Raw genomic sequence first — 20,553 nt, 5'->3', positions numbered from 1 at the left:
TGGCGGAGAGCTGGCTGCCAGGCAGGAATGTGGGCACTGACACGGAAGCAGAAAGGCCAGCGCTGACCCAGCTGAAGCTGGGAGCCAGGGGGGCGGGGAGAGATTGGAGGGGGCAGCTGAGCCCTGGTCTCCCAGTGGGATCTGTTATCAGTGCAAGGTAGGAGTAGAGCTGGCAGAAGGTGGGGAACCCCCTGGAGGATGGTCCTTAGTCACAGTGGAGTCACCCAATGAAATTCATGGGCGGCAGGTTTCAAATGAACAAAAGGAAGGAGCTCTTCACGTTAACCTGCGGAACTCCTTGCTGGAGGAGGTTGCGAAGACCAGAATTTCAACAGGTTTCAAAACAGAGCTAGGTAAATTCATGGAGGATAGGTTCATCACTGGCTATTAGCCAGGAGAGGCAGGGAGGATTTTCCTAGCCTCTGTTTGGCAGAAGCTAGGAATGGACAACTGGGGATGAATCACTCGCCGAGTCCCTGTTACTCTCATTCCCTCTGGGGCATCTGCTATTGGCCACTGTCGGAAGACAGGACACTAGGCTAGATGGACCTTTTGTCTGATCCAGTGTGGCCGTTCTTCTGCTAACAAATAGTCGTACTGTTTCTCTGTGCCTGCCCCCCTCTAGTCTCTCTTGTCTTAGCCTCGCGTTGTTCATTCCTCAAGACAGGGAACAGCTCTTTGTTCTGTGTTTATTCAGTGCTGGGTCCTGCTCTGGGCTGGCGTGATATACATAATAGTAGAAGATTAGATAGCTATGGGGTGGCTATATATAGTACACTGGTATCTACTGCCATGTTTCTTAAAATTTCTGAGACCACAGAACTAAACGATAGTACTTTTTATGCGGAACACCTAAGAATATTTTTCCCCCCAAAAATGTTGTCAGGGCAAAAAACAAAGCAAAACAAAAACAAAACAACAAAAAACTAAACCCAAACAGCCACACATACAGGAAAACCAAAATGAAGTAATTTAATCTGGTATCAGAGCAGCGAAGAGGTAACATTGGCTCTGGGTTTAAAAACAGAAAATAGAGGCCATCGGTGTGTTTTTCCAAATGCTTGTGGCACACCTGGGAGCTGTTCATGAAACACAGTTTAAGGAACACCAATTGACTGAACCCTCTTTCTCATACAAGTGTCTAGCTATGTCTACACTGGAAGCATCTGTTGACAAAAGTTAGTGCACACACAATCTGTCGACAAAGCCTCGACCGAACTTTGCATTTGCCTTGACAGTATTAGCCGTCAAAAATTTGAGGCATAACAATCTCTGGACAGAATCCTGTCGACAAAAGTGCAGTGTAGACACTTCTGTCGCCAGAGAGGGCTGTTGCCAGGCAATCCTCTTTGCAGAGCTGCTATTCTATTTTCTGGCACCAGAGGGCAGTGCAACCTGGCAGTTCTCTGTCGACAGAGGAAGTTATGCGTAGACGCAATCCATCAACAGAATACTGTCGAGATTTCCCTGTCGACAGTAACTTCTCTCAACAAATGCTTCTAGTGTACATATGGCCAACAGAAGTGTCTACACTGCACTTTTGTCGACAGTATTCTGTCCAGAGAATGTCATGCCTCAAGTTTTTGACGGATAACGCTGTCAAGGAAAGTGCAGAGTTCTGTCGAGAGAACGCTTTAAGCGTGTGAATGGTCCCTGAGTTGTGTCGACAGAACTCTCCAGTGTAGACACAGCCTCTGCCTTAACGATTATTTCTTGTATGTTCCAGCAGCACATTCTGGAGGACAGTCACTTTCAAGTTCTAACATCAGTTTTTAACCTACATTTAAGGCTGTTATTTCTTTAAAAAAAACCATCAGGAAAAAATCGTGGCATACTTTAAAATATATTTACATTTACAGATTTGCAGGTATTAAATAGGGAACAGCTTGCAAGAATAAATGAATAAATACAAATGCAACGGAGGAAATACTTAAAGACAAATAAAAAACAACATACAGATCTTGTAAACGGCGTCAAACTAGGTGGGAGATTAAAGACACAAGGTGGCTGAGGTAATACAGTACACTCGTTACCTGCATCTTTACTAACCAGAATTTCCAGTTAACTGGAAAAGTTCACGAATGGTGGTATACTGTCATATATACTTCAGAATAGGGAGGTCAAAGGAATCTTTGTACATTTGGGATTGGTCATTGATACTGTGTTATCCAGAACACTTGATTAACTATAATCCACCATTCCCTGACATTTCTGGATAAGAAAGCATATAATGTATCCAGCTTTAAGACCTGAGAAAGACCTGTGTGTAGCTTGAAAGCTTGTCTCTCTCGCTTTTCTCAACAAAAGTTTGGTCCGATTGAAAATATTCCCAGCCCCACCTGATGTCTCTGCTGTAACCACACCCACCATTCATTTCCAATTCTAAGAAAAGTGCTTTCTCTTTCCAAATTCTCCCAGCAACTCACAGATTCTTTGTAGTTCCATCACTTCTACGGCCATGACCCAGCAAACACCTAAGGCTGTCGACAGAGTGGACATCTACCTAAGGGGAAGGTCTAAGCTTACAACGCCACGTCTGTGCTACTACCCAAATGCAGCCAAGCATCCACACAGCTGTAATGAAGATGCTGTAAGCTGATGGATGAGATCTCCCCTGTCGGCATAGGTATCCCACCTCCCAAAGAGGTGGTAGTTATGCTCAGAGCTGGCAGGGGAAGTTCTCTCATGGCCATAAGACTGTTTACGCAGCACGTTAGAAAGGTATAAGGACAGTGGTGAACCTCTATAGTCCAGCACCCTCGGGACCTGACCCATGATGGACAAGAGAAGTTGCCAACCCATGGGAGGTCACTATTGTCTGGCAGCATCACTAACACTTCCACTGCTTACTGGGCTCTGAGAAGACATTTGGGGAGAATTACAGCTGACAGCGCCCAGTGGTTTCTCCCCTTGAGAGATGGCCAATGAGATGCGGGTGAGCTGGGGCCAGAACCCAGGGTCCTCAGAGGGGGAATTCCACCAACCCACCGAGCGGAAGGATAAACGCAGTCACTTCTATAGGCAATGTAAACACACCTAAGGTCCTACTTATTTCCCTGACAGATAGAGGTCAGGACAGAGAGAGAGAGTGAGACAGGCACAGAATAAAGGGTACTACTAATAAATAATTTCTTAACAAAAAAGACAACAAGCAAACACACAGCAACAACAATAAAACATACATATTAATCTATTCATATTAATTACTATATTGACTACTATAACTACACTCTAACTTACAATTATTAAATTAAACTCCATGACGTTTCCTGTATATTTTGTTTTGTTTCACTGGAAAGGAAAGAGTTGGTTAATGGATGAAGAGGAAAAGGGAAGGGAAGGGGATCTGGGCCGGGGCACAACACCCGGCCCAAACAGCTGGTGGTGGGGATTGCTGGGTCTTAGCCGAAGTCAGCCCCTTTTTAACCCCAGCCCTTTCCCGGGGTCTCTGACCCACTTGGGAGAAAAATAAAGGAAGGGAAAAAGGGAGATAGGAAAAAGGAATTGATGCCTTTTTTGGCACCAAGTTACTTGTTATTTAATTACCTTTCCTTCTACTATATTGAACTAATTATTAATGCTCTCCTTCTACTATATTGAACTAATTATTAATGCTCTCCTTCTACTATATTGAACTAATTATTAATACAAAAAGATTTGATGACCCAAAATGTTAAAAAAAAGACCCTGGAACTTTTTGAGGTTTTTAACTTTTGGACAACAACTCAGGAAAACCCAGGGGAATTTGCAAAATGTTCACAGCCATTTTTCAGTGAGAAAAGCTTTTGATGAAAAATGTTGCCTATTAATGGTCATCGAACAAGGCAAACCCCATGTCCCCAGCTAATGAGTCCTTCCCTCCTAGTCCACTTCCCTGAGCTAATCCTGTGTTCCCAGCTAAGGGGTCCTTCCCTCTCAGCCCAGTTCCCCGAGTTAACCTCACGTCCCTAGCTAACGAGCCCCTTTCTCTTGGTTCCCGGGTTGGCTCTCTGTCCACCAGTAGCAAATCTTCCTCGTCAATTTCCAGAGCTGAGTCTCGATATCTCTTTCCGGCTCCCTGGGCTGGGTCTCCGTCCCTCACATTCGCTGAGGTGAGCTCATTGCTTTCCTGGGGAGCCGGAGCGCTGCCAGGCTGCTGGGGGTTAGCAGCGTACCGAAGGAAATGAGGCAGCTTGTTGCAGAGACCTTCCAAGTGGCTGGATGCTTTTTTTCTCACTCTCATAAGTCCATACGTGCATAGGATGGCTAGCACCGTTCCCAGCACTCCCACCCCTGCTGCAAGCAGCCAGAGAAAAATCCTGGAGCCAGGCTCTGCAACAAAAAAAAAGAGAAAGCCCCCATTAAGTAAAGGACTCAGTTAAATGGTGCCCGTGGCTGCTGTGAGGGTGCCAACGATTAAGACATTCCTGGAATACTGTCAGAGCCAAGTTCAGCCATGCACAGACAGGCTGGGGGCACCACTCGGAACTGCAGGAATGAGATGCATGTGACAGTGGGTTCTTGGTTTCCCTGGAAGCCTCAGCGACTGTCCTCTGAAGAGCTGCATCAGCCCTGGCAGTAGCCTGAAATGCACAGCAGGATGGGCCAGAGCTCAGACTGGCCCTGCAGAAAACAGGCTACTGCTTCATTGTTTGAAAAAAATAAGCTGGATTGAGAGACTTTGTGCACCTGTGCATCTGTCTGTTCATGAATTCCTCTTAAACCGTAAGAGCTAGGACCACCCCGTTTGCTGTACAACTTCCTCTGATCGTAGCAACCTTCCCAAGGTGGAGTGCTGAAATTTGATCTGTAACAGCAACGAAGGGTCCTGTGGCACCTTATAGACTAACAGAAAAGTTTTGAGCATGAGCTTTCGTGAGCACAGACTCACTTCATCAGATGCTGGTCTTGGAAATCTGCAGGGCCAGGTATAAATCAGCCAGAGCTAGGGTGGGGGTAACAAGGTTAGCTCAGTCAGCAAGGGTGAGGCTTACTACCAGCAGTTGATCTGGAGGGGTGAACACCAAGGGAGGGGAAGCTGCTTTTGTATTTAGCCAGCCATTCAGTCTTTGTTTAAGCCTGAGCTGAGGGCGTCGAATTTGCAGCTCAATTGTAGCTCAGAAATTCCTCTTTGGAGTCTGGTCCTGAAATTTCTTTGCTGTAGGATAGCTACTTTTAAGTCTGCTACTGTGTGGCCTGGGAGATTGAAGTGCTCTCCTACGGGTTTTTGTATATTGCCATTTCTGATATCTGATTTGTGTGCGTTTATTCTTTTACGTAGAGACTGTCCAGTTTGTCCGACGTATATAGCAGAGGGGCATTGCTGGCACACGATGGCATAAATTATATTGGTAGATGTGCAGCTGAATGAACCCACGATGGTGTGGTTGATCTGGTTAGGTCCTGTAATGGTGTTGCTGGTGTAGATACGTGGGCAGAGCTGGCAATGAGGTTTGTTGCATGGATGGGTCCCTAAGCTGGCTAAATACAAAAGCAACTTCCCCTCCCTTGGTGTTCACACCTCCAGATCAACTGCTGGTAGTAAGCCTCACCCTTGCTGACTGAGCTAACCTTGTTATCCCTACCCTTGCTCTGGCTTATTTATACCTGGCCCTGCAGATTTCCAAGACCAGCATCTGATGAAGTGAGTCTGTGCTCGCCAAAGCTCATGCTCAAAACTTTTCTGTTAGTCTATAAGGTGCCACATGACCCTCCATTGCTGTTACAGATCTAGACTAACACGGCTACCCCTCCGAAATTTGATCTGTTGACCTCTCTGTACAGTCCAAGCGCAGGGGTCAACAACCCCTGGCATCTGTCCCAAGAGTGTCATGTGAGCTGATTTTCATCAGTGCATGAGGCAGGATCTCAGCCTCACCCCTCTTCTCCCACGCAGCTGGGAGCTTGCTCAAAGCCATGCCGGGTAAAGCTCTGCATCCTAACGTACTAATGAATTTATTAATTTAACGAGTTTCATTTATTAATGTTAAAGGTCAGGCAAATTTCGGCACTCCGCCTTGGAAAGGTGGCTGACTCCTGCTCTCGTGCTTGCAGTTTTTGGTGTTTCACACCCAATTTGCATGAGCATACAAGTAAGGCAAGCAAAGTGGGTAGCAGGTTTAAAACTAATAAAAGAAAGTTGTTCTTCACTGAGCACATAGTTAACCCGTGGAACTCCTCGCTAGAGGAGACTCTGAAGGCTAGGACTGTTACAAAATTTAAGAAAGAGCTAGATAAATTCATGGAGGTTAGGTCCATAAGAGGCTATTAGCCAAGGGTAGGAATGGTGTCCCCAGCCTCTGACTGTCAGAGGCTGGAGATGGATGGCAGGAGACAAATGGCTTGATCGTTGTCTTCGGTCCACCCCCTCTGGGCCACCTGGCATTGGCTACTGTCGGCAGACAGGCTACTGGGCTGGATGGACCTGTGGTCTGACCCAGTATGGCCGTTCTTATGTTCTTAGCAGCAGCGCATCCTGTCTTCATGCTTAACCAGCCATTTCAATTGCAGCTGAATCTATGGAGAGCGTTTACAAAACACGTCGACTCACAGGCAGTCCCAGACCTCCCTTCTGGGGTGCTAACCCCTAACTCCCTGCTGCCAGTTTCAGTAGGAGCAGGCTGAGAACAGCTGCCTACATCCTTGCCGGACCGTTGTGCAAGGGGAAACCAGGCTTGGGATTTCCCTGAAGAGCAAGAGTGGGAATTAGACTGAACATTAATAGAGAAGAGACAGTCACAACAGATGGCAACAAGAAGTCCTGGGGCACCTTACAGACTAACAGATATTTTGGAGCACCAGCTTTGGTGAGCAAAGACCTGCTTTGTCAGATGCATCTGATGAAGTGGGTCTTTGCCTGCGAAAGCTGAAGCTCCAAAATGTCTGTTAGTTTATAAGGTGCCCCAGGAGTTCTTGTTGTTCTCAAAGATACAGACTGACACGGCCACCTCTCTGATAAGAGCTTGCAGCGTCCCACATGATGAGGGAGAATGAATGTGCCAAGCAGCTGAGAAAGGGCTATCCCAAGTGGTGCAGCAGCTGGGCTGAGGACCTGAAGGCAGGCTCTGAACTCATCATCATGCCAATGACTAACATCCTGGCTTTACTGAAAACAATTGTCTTGCAAATTTAACGCATGTTTTCCAGGGAAGGCCATGTTGATTTGATCATGCAATGAACTCATAAAGGACTTCACTTTCTCCCACTTTTAGTCCCTACCAGGAGAAATGCACCTGGGACCACGACATCTGGTCTCTGACCGTGCAATCTGGTCTTGTGTGCTTTTACTCCATACTATTCAGATTTCCCAGAGAAAGGCCAAAGTGTGTGTGGGGGGGAAGGGGGTTCTGACTCAAAAGGGGCTCGCAGCTGCGTTCCTCATGAGCTGGGCAAGTGGGCGGCCACCCAGGAGAGATTCAGGTGCTGCCCAGCAGACTGGCAAAGTGCCCACAGCCGGCAGCGTGTGGGTCGACTAGTGGTTCACATCCGCACAGGCCTCGGTGCACAAAATTTATTCTGCACGTGGATGGAAAAAAATTAGAGGGAACCTTGAGTTGCAGGGGTGTCCCAATCATATTTATGGGGGGGGTTGCACCTGAGACAAGGTGGGGGCAGGCCCAGCTCCAAGTCCCCAAAAGAGATGGGGCTAAAGGTAGAAGGGGCGGGGCCAAAGGCAGTCAGACTTAGTGCTATTCAGATTGCTATGCTGGACCCGTTCCTTCCCCCTGCCCAGTTCCCTCAGGAGCTGCGGCAGTTCAAAGGGGCCTGGACCTCTGACCACTACTGCTGCTAATATAGAAAATCCAGGTCCCTGTGTAACTTTGGTCCTCCCCTCCCCTGTTGGCGGGCCCTTTCTCTTTGCAGTTTTAAGCAAACTTAATGGCTGACCCATGTTTTCCAGCTGCTTTGGTCTGACACCCTAAGAAACGGGGTACGTTTTAAAGGGCCACCGCGCTCCCTGTTATTTTTCCCTAACTCCCGTTTCCTGTGACCAGTGCAAACATTCGGTCACCCCTCCCACGCCGGAGGCAGCAGACACCCTCTGCAATTCAGGCCAGCAGGCAGACTGCCAGTTCCTGGCGTCCTTTCCTCATACGATCGCTATGCAAAGAGTAAAGTGCTTTCAGGGCCAGCCTTCAGCGAACTTGCTAAACCAATGACAAAGTCCAGACCCTCGTTAAGTATAACACTTCGATTCATTGGGTGGTTAAGCCATCAGGTGGCAGTGTTTCAGCGTCTCCCTCACTCGGCCCAGACAAACGGGAGCGGCCTTGCTGGGATTATTGAGAAGAAAGATCCGTGACGTAGAACCACAGAACACTAGAACAGGAAGGGACCTCGAGAGGTCATCGAGTCCAGTCCCTGCCCTCGCCACCAGGCCAAGCATCATCTAGACCATCCCTGTTAGATGTCTGTCTGACCTGCTCTTACATATCTCCACTGATGGAGATTCTGCAACTTCCCCAGGCAATTTATTCCAGTGTTTGACCACCCTGACAGTTAGGAACTTTTTCCTAATGCCCAACCTAAACCTCCCTTGCTGCACTTTAAGGCCATTGCTCTTTGTCCTATCCTCAGAGGCCAAGGAGAACAATTTTTCTCCCTCCTCCTTATACCCTTCTTTGAGGTACTTGAAAACCGCTATCATGCCCCCTCTCAGCCTTCTCTTTCCTAAACTAAACAACCCCAGTACTTTCAGCTTCCCTCAGAGCTCCTGTTCCCCAGACCTCTAATCATTCCTGTGGCTCTTCTCTTTTGCATGACAGGGAGAGTTGAAGGGGGGGGTCTCCCAGCAGAGGGCTGTAACCACAGGGCTGACTCAGAGGACCAGCTCCTTGGCTGCTTTGCACAGGGCTGGGCAGGTGCCTGACTCCCTCCTGCAAGGTCTGACTAAGCAGCATCTCAGACCATTGCCTGCAAGAGAGGAGATCCCCTGGGTGCCAATTGCTGGGATAAAACCCCCATTGGCTAGTGTGAGTGGCTCCTCCCATGCCCCAGAGCACATTGGCTCTTGCAGATCAGTCTTCTGCCCTGGAGCCCATCTCCCTCATTGAACCCCCTTGGGAGCCCCCAAACACTGCTCCTCTGTCAGCCAACAGCTTCTCCTGGGCAGCAGCCAACTCTGCTGGGCCTGTGGGTTTGCTGCACCAGTTGCCATGGGTCCAGCAGTGACACATGCCTCATACCACCTGAGCAGACCTGGAGCGACCAGATGGAGGCCTTGAATTTGCACTGAGCTGGGACGGGCGTGTAAAATTCAGGCAGAGACGAAAGAGGCAATTGGCTAGGGCGGGGGTCGGCCACCAATAGAGCAAGACGAGCCTTTTTTTTTTCTTTTTTACTTCAAATTAATTAAAAACTCGATACTTCGAGAGCCGCAGTGGACATGCATACGGGACAGTCCTTCATAAATCACGTCAGCCTGTATTTTTGCCACACCTATTTTAAGAGCCGCACACACGCAATGAATTGTGATGCGTCGCATGTGACTACAGGACTTTCACGAACTTTTTACACATTCTATTTCCTCCCGCTTTGCGTGTGTGTTTGTACCACTGTCTCCCTGACTTTCATGCCCGGACCTATTTAAATGACACCAATTTTACTTCACATTTAATTTCTGTTTTCTTTCTTAAAAGGTGTGTTGCCCTTCCCAGCAGGAAGGCTGCCGGTTTCCTTTTCCTTTCCGGAATCAAGACTTTCTCAGCAACATGATCAAAACACAGAGACAGGAGCCCAACCTACAACGTCAGCTGGCCTTTAGTCTATGTGGTGGAGCACAGGGCTTTAGCCCTTATGATCACAGGTTCAATCCTTAGTGCTAGCGACCCGGGTCTGTCAGTATTACATAAACCATGGTCCTGCCCTCTGACTTTTACTATGAGTGATGGGGCTCTGCAGTGCAGTGGAAAGCACCTTGGCCTTCTAAATGGGAATGGTTACCTTGGGCTAAAGCTTGTCACTTGAAGGTTGTGGGTTCAAATCCTCCCAGAATCACTTTACTTCAGGGGAAGGAATAGCTCAGTGGTTTGCCTGTTGGCCTGCTAAACCCAGTGTTGTGAGCTCAGTCCTCAAGAAGGTCATTTAGGGATTGGGGCAAATAGATGTCAGGAATGGTGCTTGGTTCTGCCAAGAGGGCAGGGGACTGGACTAGATGACCTACCAAGGTTCCTTCCCATCTTAGAAGGTGCATATCACCAACAAACTAAAAGCACCGCACATATTAAAGGGAGAGCCCCCAACATGTTTGCTATTTAGCTATGAGTTGTTCAGTTTTGAGCTTTTAGACATTCACTGTTCACTGAAAAAACAATCAGTTTTTTTTAGCTTTGCCATTGAAGCATCAGGAACCACAAAGAAGCGCTTAAAGTACCAAGCACGGCTCTGGAGCCACAGGTTGCAGACCCCTGGGCTAAGGAAATCTTCCCCCGCAAGCTACTTACCCTCTCCTTTGGTCACATTGCGAGGTTCCTCTGTCACAGTGGTGATCCCCGACACCAGCGGGAGGAGGGATCTGGTATCTGGAATGTGACAACAAGGAGGAAAGTGTGGGTGAGGACCATATACCAGCAGTACCAATGGGCAGTATGGGGCCCACTGGGATTCTACGTGTGGCCCGTGAAAGATTTTGTTCACTATTGCCCATGTGCAGGGTGGCCCGACTCCGCCGGTTTCCATCCGTGGCGTTATTGTCCTCCTGCCTGTAGAGCCAGGCCACATGAGAGGAGGTGTGAGCTGATTGGGCACAGCTCTGCCTGTGAGTGCCCTCTGGGGCCAATCAGAGTGCTGCGACGGTTCTGACGGCCCATGCTGAAAATTCTCGGTACCGAGTGCAGTGAGCAAGCCTGCCCTGTCCCAGAAGAGCATCCTGGTTTGCACCGCTGCCCCTGCTACTTCGGCAGTGGCCAGAGCTCTGGGGCCCTCTGAAGACCCACTGCACGGCTACTGCACGGGGCTGTGAGGTAGCAGCGGGTGGCAGCATTGTGGTTTGGGTCGTGCTGAAGGTGGACTGTCCTAGGCCCCGCCCCTTTTCCCCTTAGCCCCGCCCCTTCAGGGGCACAGAGCCAGGCCCCCTGCCACCTTGTCCCAGGGCCCATGGTGGCTGTTGGCCCTGCTAGTCTGGGCCACCCCCATTCCCCCATGACACGGGGGGGTGCTGCAGAGCGGGCGTGTAACCCGCACACCTAGGTGTGGTCCATGTAGTGGCAGCTGTCCTGCTTACACAGAGAAAGGCTGGGTCTGCTCTCCAGTCCTAGCGGCGAGCCAGTGAGCTTTCACTTCAAACTGCAGAAGTTCCTGCACTCAGCCCCAGAGGTTCCAGATTGGAGCCCGTCTCTGGGTGGTTGCTTACAGATGCACAGGAGACATCGCTCCCAGCTTAACCTCTGCCAGGGTCTTCCATATTCTAGAACACGATTTCCCAAATTGGGGGGGGGGGTGCGAGGTGACCCAGCCTCCCCCCATCGTTCCCCCCACCCGAAGAAAGAGCCGGCCTTTTCTTCTGGCTCTCAGCCCCTGCTGTTCTACGTGGGTGACCCAGCGCAGCCACTCTAAAAAGCAGGCAGCCGGCGAAGCCCCACAGGAAAAGGTCAGTGAGTGTGGGCTGGGGCGGGAGGATGGAGTTAGATGGGCGGCTGGGGGTGCCTGGCTCAGGTGAGGAGGATGGGGATGGGGTAAGAGCAGGGTGCTGGCGGTGCCTGGCTTTGTGGGAAGGGAGGGACTCAGGTGGGCAGCTCGTGGGGTTTGTGGGGCTTGGGCAGCCAGCCAGCTTGCAGGATTCATGGGGCTTGGGCATCTGGCTCAGGGCTCAGATGGCTTGGGCGGGTGGCTGGCTCAGGTGGCTGACCCGCAGTTGGGGCGGGCGGCTGGTGCGTGAGCAGGTGGCTGGCCCCGGCAATGTGGCGCTCAGGCAGGTGGCTCTGGCAGCGCCAGTCTCAGGCAGGTGGATGGCTGGTGCAGGCAGCTCTGGCGGCCGGCACGGGGATCAGGCATCTGGGGCTGCACCAGGCCCCTGCAGGGGGCCAAGAAAAACTATTTGTGCTTATTTTTAATTTTAAATAACATTTTTCTATCAAGTTTGTGTGTTTATTGTAAACTGCAAATTGATTTTTTTTGTTCAAGGGGGCGTTGGATGATGGCAAAGAAGAGGTCGGGGGGGGTGTGAAGGTTTCTCAAAATCAAAAGGGGGGGGGCGTGATGTCAAAAATTTTGGGAACCCCTCTTCTAGAAGCTTACAGGCTGTTTCCATTGCTTTTATGCCCCTTGAGAAGTGAAAAATTTTTCAGCCTCCGAGTTTTTTCTGGCCTCTCCAAGTGCAAGCAGAAACTAAGTCGCAGTGCAGTAGAAAAGGGCTTGAGTATTATAGTGGATGAGAGGCTGGATAGGAGTCAACAGTGTGCCCTTGTAGCCAAGAAGGCTAATGGCGTATTGGGGTGCAGTAGGAGGAGCATTTCGAGCAGATCTAGAGAAGTTATTATTCCCCTTTTTTCAGCACTGGTGAGCCCACATCTGGAGTATTGCATCCAGTTCTGAGGCCCCCAGTACAGAAAGGATGTGGATGCATTGGAGCAGAGCCAGTGGAGGGCTACCAAAATGATGAGGGGGCTGGAGCACATGACCTATGAGGAGAGGCTGAGGGATTTGGGTCTACTTAGTTTGCAGAAGAGAAGAGTGATGGGCACTTTGATAGCAGCCTTCAACTCCCTGAAGGGGAGCTCTAGAGAGGCCATTCTCAGTAGTGGTGGATGGCAAAACAAGGAGCAATGGGCTGAAGTTAGAGAGGGGGAGGTGTAGGTTGGGTATTCGGAAAAACTATTTCCCCAGGAGGGTGGTGAAGCACTGGAATGCGTTGCCTAGAGAGGTGGTGGAATCTCCATCCCTACAGGTTTTTAAGTCCTGGCTTGACCAAGGCCTGGCTGGGATGACTTAGTTGGGGTTGATCCTGCTTTGGGCAGGGGGCTGGGCTCGATGACCTCCTGAGCTCCTTTCCAGCCCTAGGATGCTATGATTCTAACTTACCCAGCACAGTCAAGTTGATGATGGCCACACACTGGTTGTTCAGGGTGCCTACAATCCTGTAATGTCCGTCTGTCTCTAGGCTCACGTTCTGCACCACGAAGTAGCCATCCTTAAAGGTGAGATCATCCTTGAAGGAGCTGAGCGACTTGTAGGAGCCTTGAACCCAGGAGAAAATGACATCTTCCCATGATGCAGTTGAGGTGTTATATTTTTGCACTTTGAAAGAGGTCCTGGAGATGTTGGTGGTATTCAGGATGGACCTGTTCACAGAGCCACCTGTGGGCACGACCACGGGAACATTTGGACAGGGCTCACGAGCTGTGAAATTTCAAATGAGAGGTGCTTTAGTTTGGCTTGTCAGTTATAGCCAATCAGTTTAGTGGTTACTCATTTACTGTGTGATGTCATGATGGTGTTGTATCACGTATCATCCAATCACAGAACACTAGAACTGGAAGGGACCTCAAGAAGTCATCGAGTCTAGTACCTTGCCCTCATGGCAGGACCAAGCACCGGCTAGACCAGGGTTTCCCAAACTGGGGGGGGCGTGAGGTGACCCAGCCCTCCTCCCATCATCCCCTGACCCCAGGAAAGAGCTGGCCTTTGCTTCCGACTCTCAGCCCCTGAGGTTGTATGTGAGCAACTTGGTACGGCTGCTATAAAAAGCAGACGGCCGGTGAAGACCCATGTGGAACCAGCTGCCTGCTGCAAAGGTGAGTGAGTGTGGGTTGTGAGGGACGAGTAGGATGGGGCTAGATGGGGGCCTGGGAGTGCCTGGCTCCGGGGAGGGGGATGGGGTAAGAGCAGAGGGCTAGCAGTGCCTGGCTTTAGGGGAGGGCAGGGGAGGGGCTCGGGCCGGTGACTCGTGGGGCTCAGGCAGGCAGCTCACAGGGCCAGGGTGGGCAGCTGGCCCTGGCAGCATGGGGCTCAGTTGGCTTGGGCGGGCAGTTCTGGCAGCACAGGGCTTGGGCGCTTCCAATGTAGTCGTCCTCCTATCCTTGAATGTAGCACAATTTTTCAGCTTAGCTTCTTGTCTATATGCAAAGGTCCTGCTCAACCTAGTTTTAAATGTGCTCCTTTCGCTGTCTATGACCTTTGCTCAGTTTTCACCCTCGCTTTGTTCTTCTCTTCGAAGGAAGTTCTCAGTCCTGCTTTCAATGGACTCCTCTCCCTGTCTTTGAATGTAGCTCAGTTTTCAGTTTAGCTACTAGCCTATGTTTAAAGCCACTTCTCAGTCAAGCTTTCAATGTAGACCTCTCACTATCTTTGACTATACCACAGGTTTAAGCCTTCCTTTTCCACTATGTTTGAGGCTGCTTCTGAATCTAGCTTTCAATATATCTTTGAGTCAAAGATAGAGGTGCCAAGAAAAACTAATTGCGTTTTTTTTTTAAATTTAAAATGACATTTTTATATCAAGTTTTTGTGTTTCTTTTAACTTACGAATTGATGTTTTTGCTAAAAGCGGGGTTGGATGACGGTAAAGAAGAGGTGAGGGGGCATGAGGGTTTCTCAGAAATCAGAAGGGGGGTGTGATGCCAAAAAGTTTGGAAACCACTGGTCTAAACCATGCCCGATAGGTATCTATCTAGCCTGCTCTTAAAAATCTCCTGTAATGGAGATTTCACCACCTCCCCAGGCAATTTATTCCAGTGTTTAACCACCCTGACAGTTAGAAACTTTTTCCTAATGTCCAATACATAAATTCACTCTGTAACTGAGAGTAAATCTGTAGGCTTATGAAAGTATAAGATAGCTCCTCTAACCACTGTATTAGACATGTAGGGATGACTAGGCCACACTCTGAGAAAACCACAATCCAACCTGCCCAAGCCCCTCAAAAGGCCCCTTTGAGGATTAAACTCACAAGTGAGGGTTTAATAAGTCCACAACTCTAACTGCTGAGCTATTCCCTTCCCTGAAAACATCCTCCAGCACAGTCTGCTGAGTGTTCCCATGGACCCCGCAAGGAAAATGCAAACGTGGAAGACCTTGGACAACCTGGAAAAGCTAGGGCAGTGAGACGTTTTGTTCCAAGACAGAGTGAAGAGGAGGAGACCTGTGGATCACCTATGCAGCACCTGGGGTACAAGGTGTCAAATAAGTCGAGTAAGTCAAGACAAGCTGAAATGCTAGAACCTCAAGGTCAAAGGCTGCAAGACGTTAACTTAGTTATCTTAGGCCTTGGAGACAGGAAGTGCAGATGTAAGTGATCAGAAAATAATCCAAAGTCCTAAATTTGTGGGCAAAATAGATACCGAGTGATAATATTGCATAAAATTACCCAGAGAGTTAGTAGTAGATCATAAAACTACTGTAGAGACACATCTGTCTGAGGCTATGTCTAGACAGCAGTCAACCACTGATGGGAACTGCGCAGCTAAACATTGACTTATCTGTGGTTGATTTGAAGGTTGACGGGAACGTTTCTCGCAGCAGCAGTCCTTAATCCTTGTCACTCACAAGGAGTTCTGGGGTCAGCTCTGACGCCAAAAAGCGCTGTTTCATGCATGCGCAAAGCAAAATGCCAAGAGATCAACCCAGAGAGGGTCAATCCTCCATGGTAGTATTAACCTATCATAGAATCCTAGGGCTGGAAGGAACCTTAGCAGGTCATCTAGTCCAGCCCCCTGCCTGAAGCAGGATCAACCTCAACTAAGTCATCCCAGCCAGGACCTTGTCAAGTCGGGACTTAAAAACCTCTAGGGGTGGAGCATCCACCACCTCTCTAGGTAACACATTCCAGTGCTTCACCACCCTGCTGGGGAAATAGTCTTTCCTAATATCCAACCAATATCTCCCCCTCTGTAACTTCAGACCAAAGAAACAAAGCAGTCCTGTAGCACCTTAAAGATTAACATTTTTATTTATTAGGTAATGAGCTGTCGTGGGTCAGACCCACTTCATCAGAGCCGCTTCATTAGCCAGATCCGATGAAGTGGGTCTTATCCACGAAAGCTTATTAACTAATAAATCTAATTGTTAGGCTTGTGCATTGCCACTGGGACTTTGTCCGGGCCAAGTGCCAGAGCTGAGCCCTAGCAGATTGGAGTCAGAGGGGCGGGAAAACCTGAGGCAGGGAACGAAGGTGTGCTCCATTCATCTGCGCCTCCCTACACATGCAGCCATAACAAGCAGTCCTGTGGCACCTTAGAGGTGGACAAGTTTGTTAGTTCAGCGGTTGCCAACCTTTGCAATAGTGCAGACCCCCGTCACCCTTCAAACTGTTCACAGACCCCACCACATCAAAGCCAATTCTAGCCGCTGCATACACTTTATTCCATGAAGAAGGAAACCACCACATGGATTTTCAGACAGCCATTCGTAACGTGACTGGAAGAGATTTCCTTTAAAAATAATGATCGATTGCAACATTGCAAGTTATTTAAAACTTATTTTCTATGGTCATCTTTATTGAGCTTTTATTTTTTCCCCAAGGACTGCCTGCAATACCAGCTCACAATGCCAGAGGTTCTCAGACCCCAGCTTGGGAACCACTGTTTAGGTCATGCGCTTCCAAGAAAACCCTCTTCCTTAGATGAAAAATGGAGAGGAAAAACAGAATCCAGAGTTTACATAGCAGGGGGAGGGGAACGGGGAAGGGGAAAGAGGGTTACCTATCACTACAGGTTGAACCTCTCTCATCCAGACCTCTCTTGTCTAGCAACTTCTGTAATCTGGCATGATTGTAGTTAGCCGGACGACCCCCCACCCCTCCACTCTCTCTGATTTGCTCACCTTGATTATCTTTTTCTGATTTGTCCTCCTTGCTTCCTGTTTTTGGTTCTCTGTGCCTTAAATATTGAGTCTGTTCTGGTCTGGCTATGGTCTGAAGAAGTGGGTCTGTCCCACGAAAGCTCACCTAATAAACCTTTTTGCTAGTCTTTAAAGTGCTACTTGACTGCTTTTTGTTTTGACACTTCTCATGGGTGTGGCCACGTTTCCCACGGTTCCATCAAGTTTGTTTCCAGCCACCAGCCCTGGCTCTCAGTGTTCTGGGCTGTTCTTTCGTGGTAATTCACCCCACAATGTCCTCTAAGAGCCCTCTAAGAGTCAGCAGTGGAAGTGTTTATAATGTGATAAACAATATTGACCTCCCATAGTCTGGCAAATTCTCTTGTCTGGCACCACCAGGCCCTGAAGGTGCCTGATCAGAGAGGTTCAGCTTGTAGCAGGACCCACTGATGAAGCAAATTCAGAGTCCAGCTATGCTGCACCAAAGGATGAGGCATAAGGAATCTGAGTACACATAAACCTGCAGGATAACACCTTGGAACAAGATTAGTCTCAGAGAGGTGGCTGCTGCAGTCTGTATCTTCATAAACCAAAAAAAGCAGGTCTGTAGCACTTCAAAGACCAACAAAATGGCGTATTCGGCGATGAGCTTTTGTGGGGCAGATCCAGGTCTTCAGATCTGGAAATACGAAAGCTCATCACCGAGTACGTTATTTTGTTAGTCTTTAAGGTGTTGCAAAACAGTTTGCTTGTTCTGTGACGATACAGACTAAACCCACTGCCTCTCTGTGAGTTATCGGCTGTTCAGGGAGGTTAAAACGTTCCGCGGCAGGTCTGGGCATGTTCCTGGTGTCTGATTTACGTCCGTTCATTATTTGCTTGTAGGTCCGTCACAGAAAGATCTAAATGTGCATGCTGGGATTTCCCTGCCCAAAATAGGCAGGGATGCTTCTCTGGCTTTCTGCACAAACACACGCACGTAGAATTATTCACTTCTATCACCCCTGTATTGAGTCTGTTCTGGCAGGGCTATGATCTGAAGAAGTGGGTCTGTCCCAAGAAAGCTCATCCCCTAATAAATTACTTTGTTAGTCTTTAAAGTGCTACTGGACGGCTTTTTTTTCTTCTGTCACCCTGGCACACTGCACCTGTTTGCATCTCCTGGCTTCACACAACACTTCTCTGCAAGCAGATTCGAACTTCCAGGGTCCAAAACGCCAGCTAACTGCCTAAGCAGAGCACCCCTCCTCCCCGCAAGACTTAAAACCCAAGGCTGATTCACCCTGCCGGAGCCACATTTCAAATCTGCCACAACCCCCACCCCGGGGCTTGTCAGGGCGGTCCCAGCTCATGATCCACTGGAGCTGGTGGGGCCTCTGTCTCCAGCCACTGAACTGCCCTCAAAGGAAACTCACAAAAATACCCCTTCCTCTGCATGATTGATCCCTGCACAGAGGCTGCTTCTCCCTAGCTTCTGGCTGTGCTGTCCCTGCTCAGCCAGCAGCTGCAGGGACTTGCAAAGAAATAAATATAAAGAAACAAGACCCGTCGAAAACGCCCCCAAATATTTACTGTGACATCAGCAAGGGCAGGGCCACCGATGCTGGAGGGAAAGGGGATGCTGCATCCCTGGTTGAAGGGGTTTCCATCCTGGGCAGAGTTTGCAGGTTGGGTCCCTAACTCTCAAATCACAGAATCCTAGGGCTGGAAGGGACCTCAGGAGGTCATCTAGTCCAGCCCCCCTGCCTCAAGCAGGATCAACCCCAACTAAATCATCCCAGCCAGGACTATCGCAAGTTGGGACGTAAAAATCTCCAGGGATGGAGATTCCATCACCTCCCTTGATAACACATTCCAGTGTTTCACCACCCGCCTAGTGACCTAGTTTCTCCTAACATCCAACCTACACCTCTCCCGCTGTAACTTCAGAGCACTGCTCCTTGTTCTGCCGTCCGTCGCCACAGAACGGCCTCTCGCCATCCTCTTTAAGAGCCCCCTTTCAGGAAGTTGAAGGCTGCTATCAAATGGCCCCTCACTCTTCTCTTCTGCAAACTTAATAAGCCTAAAAGAAACTAAATAAGCCCCAGAAATCTCCTCCTCTTTGCAATGTACAAATTATTCCTGCCCTCCTTGGCAGGGCAGGAAATGGACATGCACAGGAGACAGGAACACACGAACATAAGGACGGCGATACTGGGTCAGACCAAAGGTCCATCTAGCCCAGTATCCTGTCTGCCAACCATGGCCAGTGCCAGGTGCCCCAGAGGAGGTGAACTGAAGACAATGATCAAGCAATTTGTCTCCTGCCATCCATCTCCTGCCTTCGACAAAAGGCTAGGCACCATACCTTACCCCTTGCTAACAGCCATCTATGGACCTAACCTCCACATATTTATTGAGCTCTTTTTTAAACTCTGTTAGAGTCCTGGCCTTCACAGCGTCCTCTGGCGAGGAGTTCCACAGGTTGACTGTGCGCTGGGTGAAGAAAAACTTTCTTTCAGTAGTTTTGAACCTGCTACCCATTAATTTCATTTGGTGTCCTCTAGTTCTTCTATTATGGGAATAAGTAAACAACTTTTCTGTATTCACTTTCTCCACACCATTCATGATTTTATAGACCTCTATCATATCGCCCCTCAGTCTCCTCTTTTCTAGACTGACAAGTCCCAGTCTCTCCAGCCTCTCCTCATATGGGACCCGTTCCAAACTCTTAGTCATTTTAGTTGCCCTTTTTTGAACCTTTTCTAACGCCAATATATCTTTTTTGAGGTGAGGAGACCACATCTGCACGCAGTGCTCAAGATGTGGGCGTACCATAGTTTTATATAGGGGAAATAGATATTCTTTGTCTTATTTTCTGTCCTTTTTTGATTATTCCTAACATCCTATTTGCTTTACTGACTGCTGCTGCACACTGCCCCCACCTGCTCTAACTCCCCTGACCCCCCTCTAAGATGCACCCTGCTCCCCTTTTCTGCCTAGGGCTCCATGCCCCACAGCAGTACAGTACAGAAGGAAGCAGGGATCTCTTACCTAAAGTGCCATCCAAAAACCCAGCCGGGTGGACTAGACTGAAGAGCACCAAGAACATGCCGATCCGCCCCATGACTGAGAAGCAAAATGAATGGAAGCGGCGGCTGCAGTTGCATCACAACTTTAGCTCTACAAACTCGTGACCTAACCTGAGGAACTCACAGCCCAGGCGGGGCGCCCTGCCAGACCATCGAGAGCGCCTGTGCTGGAGATTAATTTTCAAACAGCTTGGCACCAGCTTTGCAACTCAACTCTCTGACTCACCGTTTATTTCTGGGGCTTGCAGGCTTTAGGGTTCCTTCCAGCAGAGGGAGGGGGCAGGTCCCCACGAGGAGGCGGGCAGGAAATTTCGTAAGAGAGGTGCAGCACGATTGGCCGCTGGGTATCCGACTCCTTCAGCTCATTAAAAATGTGGAACTCTGTGGCTGCTCTTTGTGGTGGGTATTCACACTGACAGACTGATTCAAACCAATGTGCACACGGATTTCCTTCTGCGTGCTGAATGGTTGTCTCTTATTTTTCCAATGGAACATAAGGGAAATGTCTGTGGGTCTGAATGCCACTGGGCTGGCGGGAGGGGCCTGCTAATTGCAGGGATGGAAAGCGGGGCCTGACGCTAAACTGGGCTCGCCGCCGGGCAGGAACCCCTCCCCTCGCTTTAACGGAGTAACGGGGCTGTCTGGTGATGCCCCAGTCTGTTATAGCCGAATGGGTCTACCCTCTGGCAGCGCAGGGACCTTCCCAGCCCATCACTCACTCCAGTCTTCTGGCCCCACTTCCTTTCACCCC

General features: G+C 49.2%; 1 protein-coding gene across 1 annotated transcript; it reads right to left on the bottom strand.

The window, feature by feature from the left end:
• Positions 1-957: 957 nt before the first annotated feature.
• Positions 958-19,860, bottom strand: LOC142024920 (uncharacterized). Its single transcript, XM_075017267.1, has 4 exons — positions 19,765-19,860; positions 12,997-13,314; positions 10,422-10,499; positions 958-4,311 (listed from the first exon to the last, which is right to left on the bottom strand). The coding sequence occupies exons 1-4, from the start codon at positions 19,835-19,837 to the stop codon at positions 3,806-3,808; spliced, it is 975 nt and encodes a 324-aa protein (XP_074873368.1). The 5' UTR covers positions 19,838-19,860; the 3' UTR covers positions 958-3,805.
• Positions 19,861-20,553: the final 693 nt, after the last annotated feature.

Source organism: Carettochelys insculpta, chromosome 22 (assembly GCF_033958435.1).
Source record: "Carettochelys insculpta isolate YL-2023 chromosome 22, ASM3395843v1, whole genome shotgun sequence".
Lineage (NCBI taxonomy): Eukaryota > Metazoa > Chordata > Testudines > Carettochelyidae > Carettochelys > Carettochelys insculpta.
The sequence above is the reverse complement of the archived record's forward strand: the minus strand, read 5'-3'. Positions and strand labels throughout refer to the sequence as shown.